At 37.9% G+C, this 19,815-nt stretch overlaps 2 protein-coding genes across 3 annotated transcripts; one reads left to right on the top strand and one right to left on the bottom strand.

Annotated features, from left to right (window-relative positions):
• On the bottom strand, positions 1 to 19,603 carry ints6 (integrator complex subunit 6). Of its 2 annotated transcripts, XR_001635006.1 has the most exons (19): positions 19,166 to 19,603; positions 19,004 to 19,081; positions 18,461 to 18,610; positions 15,548 to 15,637; positions 15,074 to 15,257; positions 12,861 to 12,986; positions 12,156 to 12,304; positions 11,848 to 12,000; positions 11,582 to 11,714; positions 11,254 to 11,348; positions 11,043 to 11,153; positions 10,743 to 10,958; positions 10,175 to 10,301; positions 9,832 to 9,974; positions 9,571 to 9,742; positions 9,011 to 9,349; positions 8,552 to 8,645; positions 7,205 to 8,186; positions 1 to 11 (listed from the first exon to the last, which is right to left on the bottom strand). XR_001635006.1 is itself a non-coding variant. In XM_016495577.1 (18 exons), the coding sequence occupies exons 1-18, from the start codon at positions 19,274 to 19,276 to the stop codon at positions 8,093 to 8,095; spliced, it is 2,565 nt and encodes an 854-aa protein (XP_016351063.1). In that variant the 5' UTR covers positions 19,277 to 19,603; the 3' UTR covers positions 6,607 to 8,092. The 2 variants fall into 2 exon arrangements, 1 of the variants encoding a protein (XP_016351063.1); XM_016495577.1 differs by lacking the exon at positions 1 to 11 and having other exon boundaries at positions 6,607 to 8,186.
• Positions 31 to 5,568, top strand: serpine3 (serpin peptidase inhibitor, clade E (nexin, plasminogen activator inhibitor type 1), member 3). Its single transcript, XM_016495557.1, has 8 exons — positions 31 to 177; positions 820 to 1,100; positions 1,975 to 2,261; positions 2,416 to 2,488; positions 2,561 to 2,661; positions 2,788 to 2,874; positions 4,494 to 4,577; positions 5,315 to 5,568. The coding sequence occupies exons 3-8, from the start codon at positions 1,997 to 1,999 to the stop codon at positions 5,362 to 5,364; spliced, it is 660 nt and encodes a 219-aa protein (XP_016351043.1). The 5' UTR covers positions 31 to 177; positions 820 to 1,100; positions 1,975 to 1,996; the 3' UTR covers positions 5,365 to 5,568.
• Positions 19,604 to 19,815: the final 212 nt, after the last annotated feature.

Genomic DNA, 19,815 nt, shown 5'->3' with positions numbered 1-19,815 from the left:
AAAGTTCACACCTTGGCATTAATTACACAGGAATATTAAATGTTAAATGGCATCTCATGCAGAAATGCTGATGTAGCATGTTGCCCTGTGTTATAGCTGGGATGGCATACTCTATCAAAAGAACAAGTTGCTTGTGTAATGACTTCCTCTCTCTATTATGTGTGTGTGTGTGTGTGTGTGTGTGTACCTGGTATTTATCACGTTATGGGGACCAAATGTCCCCACAAGGATAATAATACTAGTAAATTTTGACCTTGTGGGGACATTTTTGAGGTCCCCATGAGGAAACAAGCTTATAAATCATACAGAATTAGTTTTTTTGAGAAAGTAAAAATGCACAAAGTTTCCTGTGAGGGGTAGGTTTAGGGGTAGGGTTGGTGTAGGGCAATAGCACATACAGTTTGTACAGTATAAAAACCATTACGCCTATGGAATGTCCCCATAAAACATGGAAACACAACGTGTGTGTGTGTGTGTGTGTGTGTGCATGTTTATGTGGTTTATGAGGACACAAATTTGTATAATAACATGGGTATGACATAGGTATTACAACGAGAAGGTGATTTATGAGGACATTTTCAGTGTCCCCATAATTCAAAAGGCTTATAAATAATTCAGAATGAGTTTTTTTGAAAATCTAAAAATGCAGAAAGTTTCCTGTGAGGGGTAGGTTTAGGGGTAGGGTTGGTGTAGGGCAATAGAATATACGGTTTGTACAGTATAAAAACCATTACGCCTATGGAATGTCCCCATAAAACATGGAAACACAACGTGTGTGTGTGTGTGTGTGTGTGTGTGTGTGAGGCTGAACTTCTCGAGTGCGGATTTGCTGGTCGAGCGCATGCCTCCCTCTGCCTTGCTCCTTATAGTGCCGGGCGGGAGGCAGGAATTCTGACCGAGTGGTACGGACATCGCCGCCGGAGACCACAAACACGAAGCTCTCCCTTTAAACAAGGTCTCATGATCGACAACTCTTTCAATCAGTTGTCCTTGCGTGGAGGATCAGGGCGAACGCACTTAAAGCAAAGCGCGTGAGTGACAGTGATAGTGGAGCTGAACATCAGGAGCAGCAGACACTCAAGGAATCCAGAGGACGAGCCGGAAGGTCAGAAGTTCTGAAATATTTGAATTCAATCATAGCCTACATTTCAATTATATTTTGTTTTTATTTTTTTATTATACTTTATATTTTAATTAAAGGCCTATATTTTGTTCGATATCAATATAAATCTATATAAATGTATTAAGGATTTCTGTTCAGAAGTTTAATTTCATTATTTCTGTATTGTGATTTACACTGTGTAAATCATTGCAGTGTTTCAATTTGCATTAATATTTGATATATGGATGCTGAGGCATAGTTCACCCAAAAATGAAAATTCTGTCATCATTATTTCAAATTTGACATCTGATAAACATAAAAGAAGATATTTTGATAAATGTCTCAATCATTTTTTTTTTAATCCACACAATGGAAATCAATGGTCACAAAAACTATGCGGTTACAACATGCTTCAAAATACCTTCTTTTGTGTTGCACAGAAGAAAGAAAGTCATACAGGCTTGGAATGACATGAGGGTGAGTAAATTATGACAGAATTTACATTTTTTGGTAAATTATACTTTAATTTTTACATTCATTCAGAATTGAGGCTACGCAACAGTACAATTAAGATGCTAATCTTAAAAATGAATAAAACCTATTATAAAGATTAACCAACTTTAACCTTGCTTGCAAATGTTGAACTGCTGAAAAGTGGGTGATAGTAGTATTATTTTGTACTGAATCAAGGGTTACACCAACCAAAGTAATTTATTAAGTTTAGATCAAGTGGAAATGATCCCTTGCCTTCTCTTTAATATATATTATATATAGAGAGAGAGAGAGAGAGATTTCAACTTTTTCTAGTGTAAGTGAATGCATGATTCATTTTTGAGCTGTTCTGGAAAACGCTTTCCTAATAATTTTGTGTTTGCAGATTTTGACCTGTTGATCATGCATCAGCTGTCTGTGACTTCCCTGATCCTCTGTCTGTGGCTGCTGGAGCGCTGTCATGGCAACAGTAGCTTGGGCAACAGCCTCAATGATCTACACACACAGTTTGGCGTCAGCCTCTACCAAACACTCACAGAGACAGAGAACAACTCCAACCTGATCGTGTCTGCAGCCAGTGTCTCGTTGTGTCTGGGTCTTCTGCAGCTCGGTGCCAGGGGAAACACTCTAGCACAACTTGAGGGAACTCTGGGATATGACGTGAATGGTAAGAGGAAACTAGTGACACACCTGTATGTTGTTGTCTTAAATAGTTCAAAATATACATCAGCCATGTCTGACAACCTGCCTACCTGCCACTGTCCAATGCTTGAAAAGTTAACATTGCAGTTATGATGATACAAATCATGGTCTCCTCGCAGATGCTCGAGTGCAGGACATTCTGTCTCGGCCACAAGGAGACCTGGGTAATTCCAGTGAGGGGGTGCGGCTTCTGTGAACTATTATTATATGCAAATGAGATTTCAAATTAATAGTATTTATATCCCTGTCTTGTGTGTATTTTAGGTTTAAGATGCAGAGCAGGTTCAATCTGAAGCCTGTTTTACAGTCTCTCGGTATCTCTGATGTCTTCAGTCCCTCAGCTGCTGATTTTAGAGGCATCTCAGGTAGGAAAGTTAAACCCAAAACAGTTTATACCAGTCATAGATGCTGAGAAATAATCACACATACCATCAGTTTAAATAAATGATTCACTCTGTGAAGATTAAGTCTTCTGTTTAATATGTCTACAGATGGGGAAGGGCTTTTTGTATCAGAGGCTTTCCATGAGGTAAGAATAGAAGTGACAGAGCAAGGGACAAAAGCAGCTTCAGCTACAGGTATGTCATATTTTGCTTGCTGAAAAAAATGGGCGTGGAAGTTGAAAATAAGATAAATGTTTAGGAACACCTATAAATATCAAGCATTGTCTGTTTAATGTTAATGAAGACTGATCTAATTCTACATTGAGATACCAAGATCATAATATAGACGTGTTACGCCTAAAAAAAAAAAGTAGTCACATAAAATTTTCAGTATGTTAACTTTTAAAGGCCTGTTCACACCAAAGACGATAATAGATGACCAAGACGACCATAACAATGCTACGGGTATAGTTTAAAAAATTGTTCTAAATGTATAACTACACCACAACTATTATGATAATGACAGAGGAACAATATCGTTGTAATCATTTTCAAAAAAAAAAAGTTCCCATCTGATGAAAGACAAAAACATATACAACCAATCAGAATCTATCCTGCTTGAAAGAGCTTATGCATTTAAAGCAGCAGATGAAAAAAACTGCAGCGCATGCTTAAAATAAACACAACATTAGCATCCGTTAGCAGTGTTGGGGAAAGTTACTTTTAAAAGTAATGCATTACAATATTGTGTTACTCCATAAAAAAGTAACTAATTACGTTGCTTATTTACTTTTTATGAAAAGTAATGCGTTACGTTACTTTTGCGTTACTTTTTAAATCTGGACAGGGCTTGCTTGTTTGATTTTAAAATAAAAAAGTTCTATTTTTGGCAAATATAAAAGCCTTTTCACACCTAAAGTGAAATGAATAAGCCTCAGGCTGAAGGGAAAGTAAATTTACGTCCGTACAGTAGAATGCAGAAGAAGACATTTCAACACACTTCAGCAATAAACAAAGACACATAAATGTTTGTCTAGAGTAATTTTTGCTTATTAGTATGGTTGAACTGGATCATCGAAGGTCAGAAGCAAAGACATTGGTTAATAGAATGGGATTAAATACATAAAGGATATTTGTGTTGTTTAACATTTAATTATTGCATGTTTGCGTCATATTCTGAGTTGCATTATTTTTATTAATTTTGAGGAATACTGAATCTGTGTGTGTTTTTTTTTTGTGAGTGAGATGAATTAATGCATATATTTTAGAACTACAGTAACATCTTCTGATTTCTCTCAACATGGGGACAGGAGAGCTGTCAATCAATAAATTGGAAAAAAAAGTAACTTGTGTTACTTATTTGGAAAAGTAACGCGTTAAAAGTAATGCGTTACTTTACTAGTTACTTGAAAAAAGTAATCTGATTACGTAACTCGCGTTACTTGTGATGCGTTACCCCCAACACTGTCCGTTAGTGTGGACACTTATTATAGTTTTCGCTCTTGGTGTGAACAGGCCTCAAGTCCTTGTTAATCTTTCAAAAATTAAATAAAGATACCTTATTTAGGGGTCTTATGTGGTGAAGATGACAGAAGCACACCTGAATACTACGAAATATTAGCCGATTTTTTATTATTACTATTTTTTTCCATGATGTAATGTTTTATACACTCTGCAAGGCTACTCCCTGGTGTGTGTGTGTGTGTACCTGGATGAGAATCAGTTCTAGTCGACAGATAGTTGAACAGTCTGTTCAAGCTGTGAATCGGCCGGGAAATAATGACTGAGCTTTCTTCCTCAATCTTTCTTTTTAGCAATGGTGCTATTGAAAAGATCCCGTTCAGCAGTTTTTAAAGCAGATCGACCATTTCTCTTTATCTTACGGCAGATCAGTACAGGTAAATACTAGAACTATAATTGTCTAAATTAGTATAATTGATAACATGCATTCTTGAAATTACTCTACACTGACACATTAAATTGTACATATACAGTCCAAACTTTTTTAGGTTAGTAAGATTCTTTAATGTTTTTGACAAAAGTCTCTTAGGCCCACTGGGGCTACATTTATTTAATCAGAGATACAGTAAAAACAGTAATATTGTGAAATATTATTTAAAATGTTTATTGAAAACGATTTTCTATTTTGATATATTTTAAAATGTAATTTATTCCTGTGCTGGCAAAGCCGAATTCATTAGCAGCCATTACTCCGCTCTTCAGTGTCACATGATCCTTCAGAAATAATTTTAATATGCTAATTAGCAGATTTTGTTTAAATCATGATACATCTTTTTTTTCATGATTCTTTGATAAGTAAAACAAAGTTCAAAAGAACAATTTATGTGAAAGAAATATTTTGTAACATTATGAATTGCATTATAAAGGTCTAATTTAATAAATCCTTGCTGAATAAAATTATTAATTTCTTTTTAAAAGACCCCAAAATGTTTGTAGTGTACCTAAGGGAGAGAGGTCAATTACATTTACATTTAAGGAATTGAGCAGAATCTGCTAAATCTGCCCAATAAAGTGATCATCATAAACAATGTTAATAATGTACGTAAATGCATACAGATCTGCATGACATCCGTTTTGTGACAGTCAGTTTAATTTGTAGGTTTTTATTCCACAGGTTCATTGCTGTTTATAGGTCGAGTTCTGAATCCAGCCGAGATGTCTTGAGATGATACATGCAATCACAACTGCTTCAAATGATAATCACACATAGGCGGATACATTTGCATGATTTTGCCAACTTAACTCACCCCTCCTCCCTCATGGGTGGGGGGTCAGAGGGATATCTGAGGACTGTTAGGAGGGTCCCCTGATGCTTCAGGAAGAGGGACGAGACTTTTGTACATATCTGTAAATAAAAATTTAATTACATCAGGGTTTTTGCGCTTCAAAGCGTCTGTTGTCATTTTTCCCCTCTGCCCTTAATAAATGTCCTCAATTCTGATGGAAATGTTTGGTTACCATCAGTTACTGATTTCATGGAGCTCAGAATTAAGAATTCTTTCAGTATTAAACCACACATTGACTGCTCATGAATAACTGTTGAATTTTGTGAGATCTAGAACCAAAACTCACCAAGTAGCTACAGCTGTCTGTTTCATACATCATTTTAAAAGGATAGTTCACTCAAAAATGAAAATTCTGTCATTAATTAGTTACTCGCCCTCATGTCGTTCCAAACCTTTAAGACCTTCGTTTATCTTTGGAACACAACTGAAGATATTTTCGATGAAATCCGAGAGCTTTCTGACCCTGCATAGACAGTAACAAAACTGACACGTTCAAGGCCCTGAAAGCTAGCAAGGACATCGTTAAAATAGTCCATGTGACATCAGTGGTTTAACCGTAATATTATGAAGCTACGAGAATACTTTTTGTGCTCAAAGAAAACAAAAATAACGACTTCAACAATTTCTTCTCTTCCATGCGTGTGGTGCTACTAACGCAGGAGCCAGCGTTCTGACGTAAAACGTCCATCTCTCTTTGTTCATCGTCTGTATATTCTGGTCTAAACAAGTCAGTCATCCTGTCGAAATCTTCAGATATGTTTACAAAGACATACACTGTTTTATGTACAGTGTGCATCTTCTTCTGCTTGTAAACAAGGTACAGCGCATCCGGATTCTATGTCAGAACGCCAGCTCCTGCGTCAGCAGCATCACACGCATACATCGTGGTACTCTCATGAACACGTGGAAAAGATTGACATGGAAGAGAAGAAATTGTTGATTTCATCAAAAATATCTTAATTTGTGTTCCAAAGTTGAAATGACACGAGGGTGAAAAAGTAACGACAGAATTTTCATTTTTGGGTGAACTATCTCTTTAAGTTCTGTGGTTAGCAATATAAAAGAAAAAAATCACATGGCAAGCCACTTGAATCTTTATCCCCTCAAATGATGGGTTTAAGTGAATGGAAAACGCAATGAACATGGGAAGATTTGCAATCCTTTTAATGACATTGTGCCACTGAGAAATTAATTACAGAAAAATGTCATTTATTTACATGACTATTAACAGTGTAAAATAGACTTTATTCAAATACATACAAAATAGGCTTTCCACCAAAACATTCTTTTAAATAATATTTTCAATGTCACCATGTACATATATACAGCATAATAAAAATACTTTTTAAAGAAGCCTTTCATCTTTATCAATAACATTTATGGAACAGATTTGGTCCCTGGTGCAGGGTTAAGAGGGTGAGATACACAAAGACAGATAAAAAAAACAAAAACAAAAAAAACAGCTAAGGGATACTGAATGGCAGTAATGAAGGAATACATTAGCAGCAACATCCCATGTCAATGAATAAGTGGCTCTTAACTCAATCCTGAATGATTAAATATTAACGTTACATCATTCTGGTGTTTCATTACTATGGTTTTATTACATCTGGTTGTTGCTTCAGTAAATCAAATTCAGAACTCTGCAAAACTGTCATTTGCAATTTTTAGTCAAGAGATAAAGAATAGTTCAGAGATGCGATACAGTCCTTTTTCACAAGTTTGTCATGGTTATGTGGTCTGAAAACCACATGACATGGTACAGAACGTCTTTTGCTAATTGCAAAACAGTTGCTTGAATCTATGGTTAATGATGGGTGGTGGCAAATTTGTTTTTATAAATTAAAAAAAAAAAAAAAAGCTATGCTTTTGTGAAAGGAGAAAGAGCTTTTTAAGAATATTGGGAAAACAAAATTCCAGAAAGATGTTCCTCTGCTGCCAAATGCCACATCATTTGCAACATCATTCCTGAGATGAGTTATTTTACAAACAACAAATGACTTTGAGTGTGCAAGTCTACTTTAATTATAAAACCTCAAAGTCACTCAAACCTCCAACATTAAAGAATGGCTTGGTAACTCGCCTTTTAATTGGTGTAGAATATTGCTGATTTAATTGCTTTATTAGAGAGATCCAACCTAACAAAAGTGATTTCCAGTAAATCGTCTGTCTTGGCTCAGACTGAATGCTGCAGTGAGTTCGCTGAGGCACAATTCCCGACTGAAATTAAAGGAAAACATATTTATAGAAGTGATCAATTCCACGTGTGAAAATGTCACAGGACTATGGGGAGAATACAAAAACGCAAAATGAGCAAGGAGGATGCCAATGCCTTTCAACCACTTCTCTTTGGCACAATTAGATGGGAAAAAAGATAAGAAAAGAAAAGAAAAAGAAAGAGCAGTGCATGCTTATGACCATTTGTTATAGAAGGAGCAACTTCTCCCATTTCACGCAGTCCTGAGGTTTAGCAACATCCCATCAAGTCCTGATTGATAAAATCAGCTTCAATACTGATAAAGACTGGAGACACACAAGTCCCAAATTACATTACATAAATAGTGCAGATAAACGCGCGAGTCCTTCAAGTAGGACAGATGGAGTGCTCAAAAACCGTCCAGATGATTCATGCTGTTGGCTCTTAAGTGAATCTCCTCTAAGAAGTTCTCCAGCTGCTCAATCAAGACCCTCTTCTTAAACCTGCGCGCACACACACACACGACGCATGTAATTTAATTAGTAATTAGAGCTTTGCCTATAAAAACATCATGGGGTTATTTATATGAATAAATAAAAAAAATGTAAAATTAAAAAAAAAAAAAAAAAGTGTAATTTTGCCCAAAGTCCCAAGTATACTTCGGTTTTGAACGCTTATACATGTACTGCTGAGCACGTACTGAAAAGTATAGTCTATTTGATAGCACACAAATGCAGGCCATAGACACTTGCACTAAAAAATGCTTAAAAAAAAAAGGAAGTATACTTGGGGCTTTAACCTTTATACAAATACCAGTATGTAGAGTTAGCATCTACTTCAAAAATCTGCATTTGAATCTGGAGTTTACCTGGCAGCCTCTTTGATTATGCTCTGCAGGAAGATCAGACGTGTTTCCAAACTGCCCTGGATTTGCTTAAGGAGGTAGAAGATTTTCTCATAACCTGCATTAAGACAAAGGAAAAAAGGACATCGGGGGAGAAGAATGATTTGATGTATGGTGTTATGAGCAATGACAAAAAACAAGTGTAAAACCAAACGAACAAATGAATTTCCTAAAGCCTGTAATTTTCATTACAATGTAAAAATAAAAATGACAAATGGAAACCAGCTGTAACAATGTTACAGATTTGCACATGTACCAAAAGCAGCAAGCATGGCCAGCTGATTTCGCAAGGCCCAAGACAAATCGTTTGTGGGACGTCACCCCTCCTTCGCTTATTGGACACCATCCAGTAAAGAGCATCAGGAGAGGAAATGAGAGTCAAGTAGCAGATATCTGCACATGTATGTGTGTGCTGTTACTCACATCTGCCAGGTTTCCTGATCTCCTTGGTGATGAGCACTCGGAGTTCAGAGTTCAGTTCCTGGCTCTCTTGGTTTCTGATCTTCTTCAGCTGGCAGGGGGAAGGGTAGCGGCGTGGGGCCTCCTCTTCACCCTCGTTGCCCAGAGAAAACTCACTATCGCTGGACTGGCCGTTCTCCTGCACTCTGTCCTGCTGGTTCTCACCCTCATCCAGCTGAAGGTGGTTCCTCTGCTGGATCGGTTCAGACTCGGGCACAGGACTCAGCTCCATGTCGGAGTTGCGGTTTGACTCGACATGGTTGGTGATGTGATTGCCCAATTCTGTGTGATCACTATCTGGAGCTGTTGAAACATGCATAAAACTGGAGCCTCAAAGTTTTGGTCATGACAAATGGGACAGAATCAGGGTGAGAAAATGAGAGGATTTTAATTTCTGAATGAATTACTATTTTAATTTTACTAATAGAATTGCCAAAGGAGTTGATAAGAAACCAGAATTAAGTGGAATGATTCCCAGACCGGCTACTAAAGGCTTTTTCTGCATGTGTGTACTGGTTACTTACTTCTGGGGGGTGTTTTGGGAGGTGTATATGCCCGTCCCAGCCGAAGCAGCGGAGACATACAGCGCCTGCGTTTGGGGGCCCCTCCTCCAGCAGGACTACTGGATTCTCCAGGACGTTTGCCTTTGCTTTGAGTGCCAGTAACAAATTCATCTGCCTCATCTACCATCATCGCCTGACACGGAGAGAAGAGAAAAACAGTTATTTGCCTGAAAGTCAAATCTATATACTGCTTCTTTTTGAAAGCCATAGATCTAAAGGTACCTTCTTGTCCAATTTGAAGGGGTTACCAAAGGTGTGCAAACGTTTAGGCTGATCGGGGTCTGCTTCTCTTAGAGGGGATGGGCAATGCTTCAAGTAGTCCTGATAGTTGCCCATCTGAGCTATAGGAACACTGTGCAGCTGATCTAGAAAATATTGATTATAAAAATATATAAATAACGTTCAAAATGTACCATGTAAATAGCATCATGAGCATAACCTTATCAGATAAAAAGGCTCACGATTCTTTTGGAAATCAGAAGCTAAATCTGATTGAGCAAATCACCCAGATACTCAAGAAACTGCTCTAAGAAAATCAATAACCATTCATGGCTGTCAATGTTACCTTGATCTTGTCCTTTCAGAATGCAGATGCTGGCGTGCAGAAGGTTCCGCCTCATGCGGCTCAGCTGGTCTAGCAGATGAGATCTGGGGATATCATAGGGGTTCCGCAGTCCTTGTGGTTTTAATGCCTGTACGAAAAGAGAAGGAAACAGGAGAATGGCAAAGATAAGTGATCTAATTTGGTGAGAACTGACCATGAATCATTTGCTCAGTACTGTTGGAATACTTGGTTAGGCATAAAACATGATTCTAAACTGCAAATGTGCCATATATGTAAAACACTTGCACTCAATTCCAGCCCTCAAAAAAAAAAGAAAAAAAAGAAAATTAAATATTAATCTCACTCTGACTTAAAGGGGTCATATGATGCGATTTCAAGTTTTCCTAAAACGAAGTGTTTGAGAGAGGCGGAGCATAGAGGACCTACAATAATGTACAGTATTTGAAAAATAATGTGTTTTTTGAACATTAAAGCATGTCAACATATTCTGTTACACCAAATAATGATCTTTAAAAAAGCATCATATGACCCCTTTAAGTTAAATTGAGAATTGTGAATATATACATACTTTATTCAGAGCAGCTAGTTGAAAGCCAACAAACTCCTTGGTGTTTGCCTCAATTGGCAGAGCTGGCCCATCTCCCATGATACTGTGCAGTAGCTGCGTAAAATCTTTCCTGTGAGCCAGAGAGAGGGCGGAGCTTCTGCAGCGAAGTTTAATCCCGCCTTCTAGTGCCGCTTTTTTTCCTACTAATGCACAAACTCTGTCTGCCTCTATCTTTGCCTGTAATATACACAATATAATACAAAACTTCATGAAGCACTTTTAAGAATAAAGACTATACAAACAAGCAATGTTAGATCATACCTGCTGACTCAGCTTTTTGAGATGAGACACAACACTATAGCTTAGACCATACTCCATGTTGTCAGCCAACAGATTTGGAGCTCCCATCATTCTTAGTGCTTTCCGCAGGGCCTGGGTGAATCAGGATGAAAAAAACTAAACTTGAATGCATTCCAAAAGATACCATCACACTGTTGTAATGTTAAAACAAATTATTGATTCTATTACTTACACTGATATAGTAGGGCGGGACTGTTTTAAGATAGTTTTCAAAAGATTGTCGCCACTTCGCTGGAGGCTTGAACTTATGCACAGTAATCAAGTCATCTATAAAAGATAAACACTGTTACATATGACACTGTTATATCCATTCACATTCAAAGAAAACTAGTGGCTAGTTTTGTTCTAGTTTGGTAGAATAAAATATCAAACAAACTAATTTTTTACTTGCCAAGATTTTAAAGACAAGACAGAACTAGAGAAAAACTGACCAATTCTTTATATGAATTATTATTTTCATACCTCCATATGATAAATTAGACATTACTAATGAAGTTTACCAAGCAAAGGCAGCACCACAGGGTAGTTATAGGGCATGACAAACAGGTTGACACAGTTAAGAGCTGTGCTGGCCTTCAGATAACCAAACGGCTGCCCGAGTTCTCCATATTTAGCACTGTTACACACAAAAACCTGAGATAGAATAAAACAGTAATTAACATTCAGCCATAGCGGGAGTGCAGGTTAGTGTAGTCAGAGAACATACAGCCTAATAGTTGCCTGACAAGCGTGTTTAACTCTGCTTAAAGACTGATACGAGCAGTACCTGCCAGCAGGTGTGCGGTGATTTCCTCTCCAGTATGTACTGAGTGAGCGGAGAAGGCTCTAGCTCGTACTTGTCAAAGGGCACTTTATCCACCACCATGGGCTCTGAATCAACACATGAAAACTTCACCTGCGGGTGAGCTGCACGTGGAGGCTGCAGAGGGACAGAGTCAAATGAGCAGACAGTACACTTACAAGGCTTACAAGTTTTCATTACACTAGAAAAACCAACAGAGCATATACACATTACATTAGATATAAAACAGACTGAACAGATGGTAGAGCGTACTGAAACAAGTTTTTTCATACCAAAGTAGGAGAGTTCTGGTCAGGCCAAAAGGACTCCGGGATAGGCCAATGACCAACTGGAACACCAGTTTTAGGGTTAGGTCTGACATAGATCATCTTATGACAGCTGTGCCATGATTGAGGTCCATACTTCATTTCTATTGGGCCATCTGGGTAAAACAAAGAGTAGTGATTAATGGCCTGGTTTAAAGTTTTTGTAAAACATACACTACCATTCAAAAGTTTGGGATCAATAAGTTTTTTTTGTTTGTTTTTGGAAAGAAAGTAATACTTCTTGTAACACTCCAAAGAGAAAGAAAAATTTTAAATCGCATCATATGACCCCTTTAAGAACTTATTAAATGGATCAAACATGACAAAGATTTTGAAATTGTTACAAAAAGCTGAAAATTCAGCTTTGACATCGCAGGAGTTACATTTAAAAAAAATACTAAAATAATTTTTTTTAAATTGTAATAATTTCTCAATATTAGTGTTTTTACTGTATTTCTACTGTGTAAATTACATAATGTCTTCTGTAGATGAAAAGTGTTCATGTTTGAATACTAAAATAGCAATTTTCTCCATTGGATTTATGATGTATCCATCCATCCACCCACCTATTTTGGTCACAGCCAAAATTGATAAATAGCAGTTTTATAATTAATAGGCACTTCACTGAAATAATACTCAAAATATAATTACAAAAACCAGGACCTCCTTTACCTTCAGCAGGTGGAGGATCAGGTCCAGTCTTCTCAAAATTAATGACCACACCACTCTGGATTTTTTGCACCAGAGACTCCAGACACTGGATCAGCATTCTCTGGGAAAATACGCTGTATGAGCGGCCTAAACACACAGCAGAAAAAAAACACCGTTAAAAGACGTTTAGCAATTGCATCTGACATGTAAGCTTTAACTTAAGTGCTTACATGTAAATTTTATCCACAACTATTCATATTTAAAGTAACTTAATACTTTCTGGATTTAGATTAAACTGTTTCATGTGGCCTTTTATCTGGCCAGTTCATTGGCGGGTCACAGCTATTTACATATGCATTCACACATGCTACATAGTAGCCGCACTACTGTGTATACTGTATTTTATCAGCATGAGAGGACAGACGTTGTTCCTCTCTCTATAGTGAAGTTCAGTTCGTCTCTATTACACAGCTGTGTTAGTCAGCACACGCGAGTCCAGCAGAATCTGCCCTTAACCACAAATCAGCAATTCTCTTCAATTCACAATTCAAACACCATTTCACAGCACTTAAACACGACCTGACAGGTACGATCTGACATTTACTCAGCAGGGAATGTACAGCTTTTTAAAGAGCGGCCTAAATTGACACTATAACCTCAAACCTATAAATATCCCATTTAAAATTTTATTTTCAATGCAAAAAAAGACAAAAGACAGAAAAAAATATCTTGTGATCTTAAAACATACTTGCTCATGAACAATTCTCTCTCAACACACTTATAACCAAATTCTTCTGACTTCATAAGGATCATGAGACCCCTTTGCAGAGGGGCTATACAGCAGTGATGTTAATTCTTCTTTGCCTTAGTGCTGTAAAAAAAAAAAAAAAGCGTTGCACTCGCGTCTCGCAGAGAGCGGCATGTTTAGAAAGCCATGTAAAATTAATTTTAAAGTTTTAAAGTTCAACTTTAAAAAAAACATGTCTAAAGACGTTATGGCGGTTTTTCCCCATCCCACTGTATCTCATGTTTTTAAATGAAGAAAGTAGCCTACTCTTTGTGATTGGTTTTCGATCCTTTGTATTAAACTATACATACATGCATGGTGTGTGTGGTTTTTTTTCTTCTAATTGTTTAAACAACTATCAATTATATATGGTTTATAAACATTATTTTAAACATTATGCACTTTTTTTCAAAGATAGTCACGTTATTTTATTACGCTTTGAAGAAATGTGCATATTTTGCTCAATGCACCCTCTTGTGGCCTCAGGAGAGAAGCCAAACGTTTTTTTCCCCCTAACTGAAATTATGCCTTTTAAATTCGAATATAATTCGAATTTTGATAATATTTCAGTAGAAAATTCGAATCATTTTGACAGCCCTACTTTGCATTCAGATTCTTTTCCCCAAAAACTGGTTCTTTTGGACAGTTTGTTCACGTAATCTCGCAATGACGTCACATATATGCAATGCTATTATTAAAGCACCCATCAATTGTGAATGCAGATGTTTTACATGTCTAAAACATATAAATTGAATAAACTAGTTTTACCTCACTTTTTACATAAAGAAACTTAAATTTTGCCCGCTTATTCAGTCAACTACTCAGTTCACTCATGATTGTATCAGCAGCTCATCAGTTCTGTGTGGACATGTCAGAGCCTGAACGTTTCCGCAGTTCAGTGTATTGGTGACTCAAGAACTGTTGTAGCCATTCACCCACTCATGACTCCAGAGAGAATCTTATTAGTGTTGACTCTAAACTGCGGCCATCAGGCCACTGTTATATTTCCTGTTATGTGTTTTATTTCTTATACTTTATACTATTCATTAAAAGACATTAGCAACATCAATTTTGCCTCCTTTTCTCGAAACCCTCAACAGAGAGTTCGCATGTCAGACATATCCGAAAGATAATGTTTTCAGTTTAGTGTACTGTTGGAGTAACTGGAGTGCTGTTTAGAATGAGATTTGGGCTGACTCGAGCTGTGAAGTCTTTCAGACGGTTCAGTTCAATTACTGGTTTATCCAGTTCATTAAAAAAAAAAACAGTTCAAAAGAACCAGACATCACTACTATACAGTATCTAGCACTAGAAATACAAAATACATTGCCAGCAGACTTCATTTGAGTTCACTTCCAACACATGGAGTTCATTAACTTTTCTATTCCACACATTTGTCTTTTAGTAATAAAATTTTCACTTATAAATAGCTAAAATGCATACACACCCCCAGTGACCTCACACATGGGCGTAATAGGGGATGGATCAAGTGGAACTCCACCCATTGGTTCAGGGTCAGGAGAGGTGTGGCCTGGAATGCGGAGTACTAAAGAGAAGAGTCGCTGGTCCCATCGGAAGGGCTCTTTGGTCAGCTCACTGCCGGGCAACGGTGTTGTCAGGGGCAAATGTAACTGGAGCAGAGAAATAAATGGAAAAAAATTCTTTAGGAGACATTGATTATTGCTCATTTTATCAGCTACAGTCAGTTACTTTTACAGATCTGCAAGTCATACTGTCAAAGAGAACAATGGAAGTAAGATATGGAAAGGAAGGAGTGAACTATATCAAGAGGAAAAGTTTAAGTGGAAAGAACAAGCAGGAAATAGAAAGTACAAAAACAAAATAGGAAACCCATGTCTACAGAGGACGGCCATCACAGAGGAAATCCTCAAAGTCCGGCCCATACTGACACCCGACCCACCTCGTCTTGCACACCAGAACTGCCGGTCAGCTTGCTGCCATCAGTTATGGCCACAATGATAGCAGGCTCCAAGAAAAAAGGGTTCCTACCCTGCAAAAGACAAGACAATATAATCATTATAAAACAATAACCATAAAAAACTGAGCACCAGCAGAGGAGCTCATTGGAGAAAGGCATCGCTTGAAATACACTCACCATTTTTGATGTTAACAATACGGTAGTTACACTGATTTTATAAAAAAAAAACGAAAATATGGCACATATGCACTGATAAAATAATGCATAACCAATCATTTAACCGTTTTTTTTTTTCAATGATTAATGTGACAATATTTAGAATTTTGAAAAGCCTGTTGACTTTTGACGTTTATCTGTGGGGATTTTGTAAGTGTTTTTTTTTTTACAAACGTTTCTTATTTGGTTCCACAGTGTTTGCTAATTTTTATTTTATTTAAACTGTGTATTTTTTTTTATTTTATTTTACATCAAGGTGTATATACATTAGGGGTGGAACGATACATGTATTCGTAATTTCATACCGAACCATCACGGTACGGACATCTCGGTTTGGTGCATGAGGCCTTACAATGAATACAGGCAATTCACCCCCAATCCAGAAGGGGGCGCCCGCAGCAATGCATCGCTGTTTGATAAACGGCCGCCAAACGGCCGCCAGCAGAAGAACAGGCACTTGAAAAAGCCCACTAGACCAGGGGTTTTCAACCCCAGGGGGCGCCAGCACCTATCAAGGGGGGCGCGAGCATCAGTTAATTCAGAGACGTTCCCTTGAGAATTTACGAGTACGAGTTAACAAATCTTTAGCCATCCACTAGGGGGCAATCTGACTCCCACTGCTAGTCAACAGTTAGAGCAGAGTTGGCTCGAGTATCAGTCACGCTCAGTGTTGCCAAGTCCGTGGTTTTCCCGCGGAATTGGGCTACTTTAATACTTGCCGCGTTTTGTAGTTTTGAGTAGCAATTAGGCGGGTTTTGTTGTGAAAACCTGGCAACCCTGGTCACGCTAGATAGATAGATAGATAGATAGAGAGAGAGAGAGAGAGGTGTATTTTTATTCGGTTTGTTAACAAAAGTTCCGTTTAATATACTGTAAGTGAGTTTGTTGTTGCACCGTTTTGTTGTATCCATTCAAGCAATTGATGCCGAACTGCCACTAATTCAAAAGTGAAATTAAAATGCGCACGGGTATTTACAAGCCATTTAAAAGCGAAGGAAAGCAAGGAAAAGAGGGAAAACCGCAACTAACCCCACCCCCCAATGACACCAGTATTACCGGTGTTGTCATACTTCGATTAACCGGTGGGAAAATTTCCTCACCATCACTACCCTACTCTAACTGAAAAACTTGTATTGCTTTTATATAGTATTAAGCCTCAAATGTCAATTATATATTGGATTGGTTTCTTTAAAGGGGTCATGAACTGAGAAATCAAACTTCCCTTGATCTTTTGACATATAAGAGGTCACTGTACTATAAAACATCCTGTAAATTTCAGAACTCAAAACTTTGTCTAAAAACAGCTTATACCGAAGCCCATCTGCCAAAATGCCAGGTTGTGGAATGTCAAACATACATAACTGTTAGCAAATCATAGCAGTGGGCGTTTACTTCCCGAGTCTACAATCTGCCATGCCTATTCAAACAGAGCATTACGATGAGGGAGTCAAAACAGGACCGGAAACAACCTATTACTTTTGAATTATGATGTTTTTTTTAATGTAAAAATAGAAGAAGATCAACACCTGCTTCTACATCACTGCCTGTTTAGCCCTGCCCACCGATTCACACATGTAGTGTAAATAACGAGAGGCAAACGCAGGTCTACGCAAAAATCAAATGATAAAGATGGCTCTAAATCAACCTAAATCACAGCAGTATCCATCTATGAAGGACGTAGGCTGTCAAACATACATAACTGTTAGCAAATCATAGCAGTGGGCATTTACTTCCCGAGTCTACAATCTGCCATGCCTATTCAAACAGAGCATTACGATGAGGGAGTCAAAACAGGACCGGAAACAACCTATTACTTTTGAATTATGATGTTTTTTTTAATGTAAAAATCTTGGTAACATAAGCTGACCTCAGAGAACAGTACAAAATATAAAAGGCAGTTCATGACCCCTTTGAATTAAAAAAATGTTATATTAAAACTAAAATTAAAGCAATGGAAAAACCATTAAGAAAAAAAACATCTTAAGCATGCAGAATAACATAAGTGGACTTTGAACGATTAATTGGCGCTTTGAACGATTACATAATTGTGGCATCCGTAATCATGATTAGAAATTCGATTAATTGTGCAGCCCTATATTTGGTATCTGCATATTAACACCCTGGAAACCACCCAGAACACCCTAGAATCATGCATGAATTATTTTTATTTATTTTTTTTAAAAGAAGTGAAAATTCCTCCTAAATTAATAATAATTAAAAAAAAAGTTAATCTACCATGAGTGATCAATGTCACAAATATTACCATAATTTACTATTTTAGTTACATCTATGTGAGGTAATGTTGAATCTGTTGTACTTTCACAGCTCATCATACAGAAATACAAGAACTATCCTTTACAAAACTCCTGAGAATAAAAACAAAGAACTGGAAGAATTTTTAACTAGAGCACGCGTGCAAAGCATAACCAGTGTCCTACTACAAGACCTGGTTCTTCAGTTAGTCATAATTATATCGCAATACATATTGATATTGAATTATTGTCCAGCCCTAATCCAAGATGTAGTTTACTCATTACTACTGTGTGTCACCAGGGGCTCTTGGGATTGTGTTGGCAGTGTGAGCCTATTGGGTGCTTATTTAACTGTGAGATGTTGGGGATGGGCTCATGGGGCTAGGCCATAGACTGGTATAAAGTCAGTCCCTGGTTTATAACATACCTGTCCATAGTTGTCTATCCCCGAAATTAATCTATTGAGATTGAGCAAATCAAAAGCGGTCCTTAAAGACTGGCCGAACGATGTCAGTCCAACTGCTTGCAGGTTCCTCAGCTCAGTCATTAAAGTGGCATGACTGTCCTTCCATCCTGCCTGAAATATCAAAACAGAGAAAATTATTAGTTATGCCATTTAAGAGATCCTCACATCAAAATTCTTCAGATAGACACGATGATCTGAAAGTTGCTTTGGGGTATTAATGTAGAGGGCAGTGAAGAGTCCTCCCTCTCTCTGGGTGGGAAAACTAAGTTAGGTTAGCCCCCCATCTCTCTTTCCTCAAGCACACACACACACGCATACATAAGAGTTCTCTGCTGCCACACTAAACAAAATGTCGGCCATGTTTAAACACACAAATTCATGCTGGCCAGAATGTTTTCACTACAAATTTAGCAGTGGTGCTTTGAAACGCAAGCAGACGAGCCGAGCGCTGAGATTTTCTGGAGTGAAATAAATCAGGTTTGGAAAGAAATAGTGTTTTTGTACCTTAATTCCAGCCAGTGCTTCCTCGAAACTCACTAACATGTATCGGTCTCCCCTGCTGGCCGGATCTCTGCTCCTCAGCTGTGGAGAAAAACGAACGAAAAGGCAGTTTTTTTGTAAGTTTTAAGTAAAGTGAGTGTGGAGCAGAGGTGAGTGTTGATTTACCTTCAGGAAAGTCTCAACTGCGCCCTTCGCTATGTCCAGATAGCTAGTGCCCAGATGGGAGCGCTGGTTCATGGAGGCGGACGTGTCTATCAGGAAAAGTAACACGGGCATTGTGTTGATAATCGCCCCTCCTACATGGACCGAATGTCAGTGCAAGCGGACAAATGCAGAGCAATCTTTTGTTCGCCTCCTGTCGCTGCTGTCAGCACGCTGCTAGCCGGCTAATGCTAACTGACTCGCGCATTCTTTCTGTCAGAGTGTAACTGTAGTTAAGTGTTGAAAGAGCGATGCCTTGTAAACTTAAGCAAACCTCAGACCCTGGGGGGGGAAGGTTGTTGATTTACAAGGGAAACGGGTGTTGTTGCTGTAATTTGAAAGAAATGCCTAACTTTTATCATGGTAACTTTCTATTTAGTTTACGTCCATGATTCTCCTCACACTGAGCTCTGCTCGCGGGCTGCAGTGGTTTTATTCTGCGTTCAGCACTTGACTCCGCCTCCTAAGCGCTGCCCGAGTACTATGCGTCAAAACGCCTCAACTGATTGGCACCTGAAAATGAGCGATTAGCATATTCTCAAAAAAGCGAAGCTCAACGGAAGCATGTGCGTTTGTAGACCTATTGATGTTTTTTTTTTTTACTGAAAAAACAT

The sequence above is a fragment of the Sinocyclocheilus anshuiensis genome, unplaced genomic scaffold, assembly GCF_001515605.1.
Source record: "Sinocyclocheilus anshuiensis isolate Anshui unplaced genomic scaffold, SAMN03320099.WGS_v1.1 scaffold730, whole genome shotgun sequence".
NCBI classification, from domain to species: Eukaryota; Metazoa; Chordata; class Actinopteri; order Cypriniformes; family Cyprinidae; genus Sinocyclocheilus; species Sinocyclocheilus anshuiensis.
Note: the sequence above shows the minus strand (reverse complement) of the source record. Positions and strands in the feature narration are given on the sequence as shown.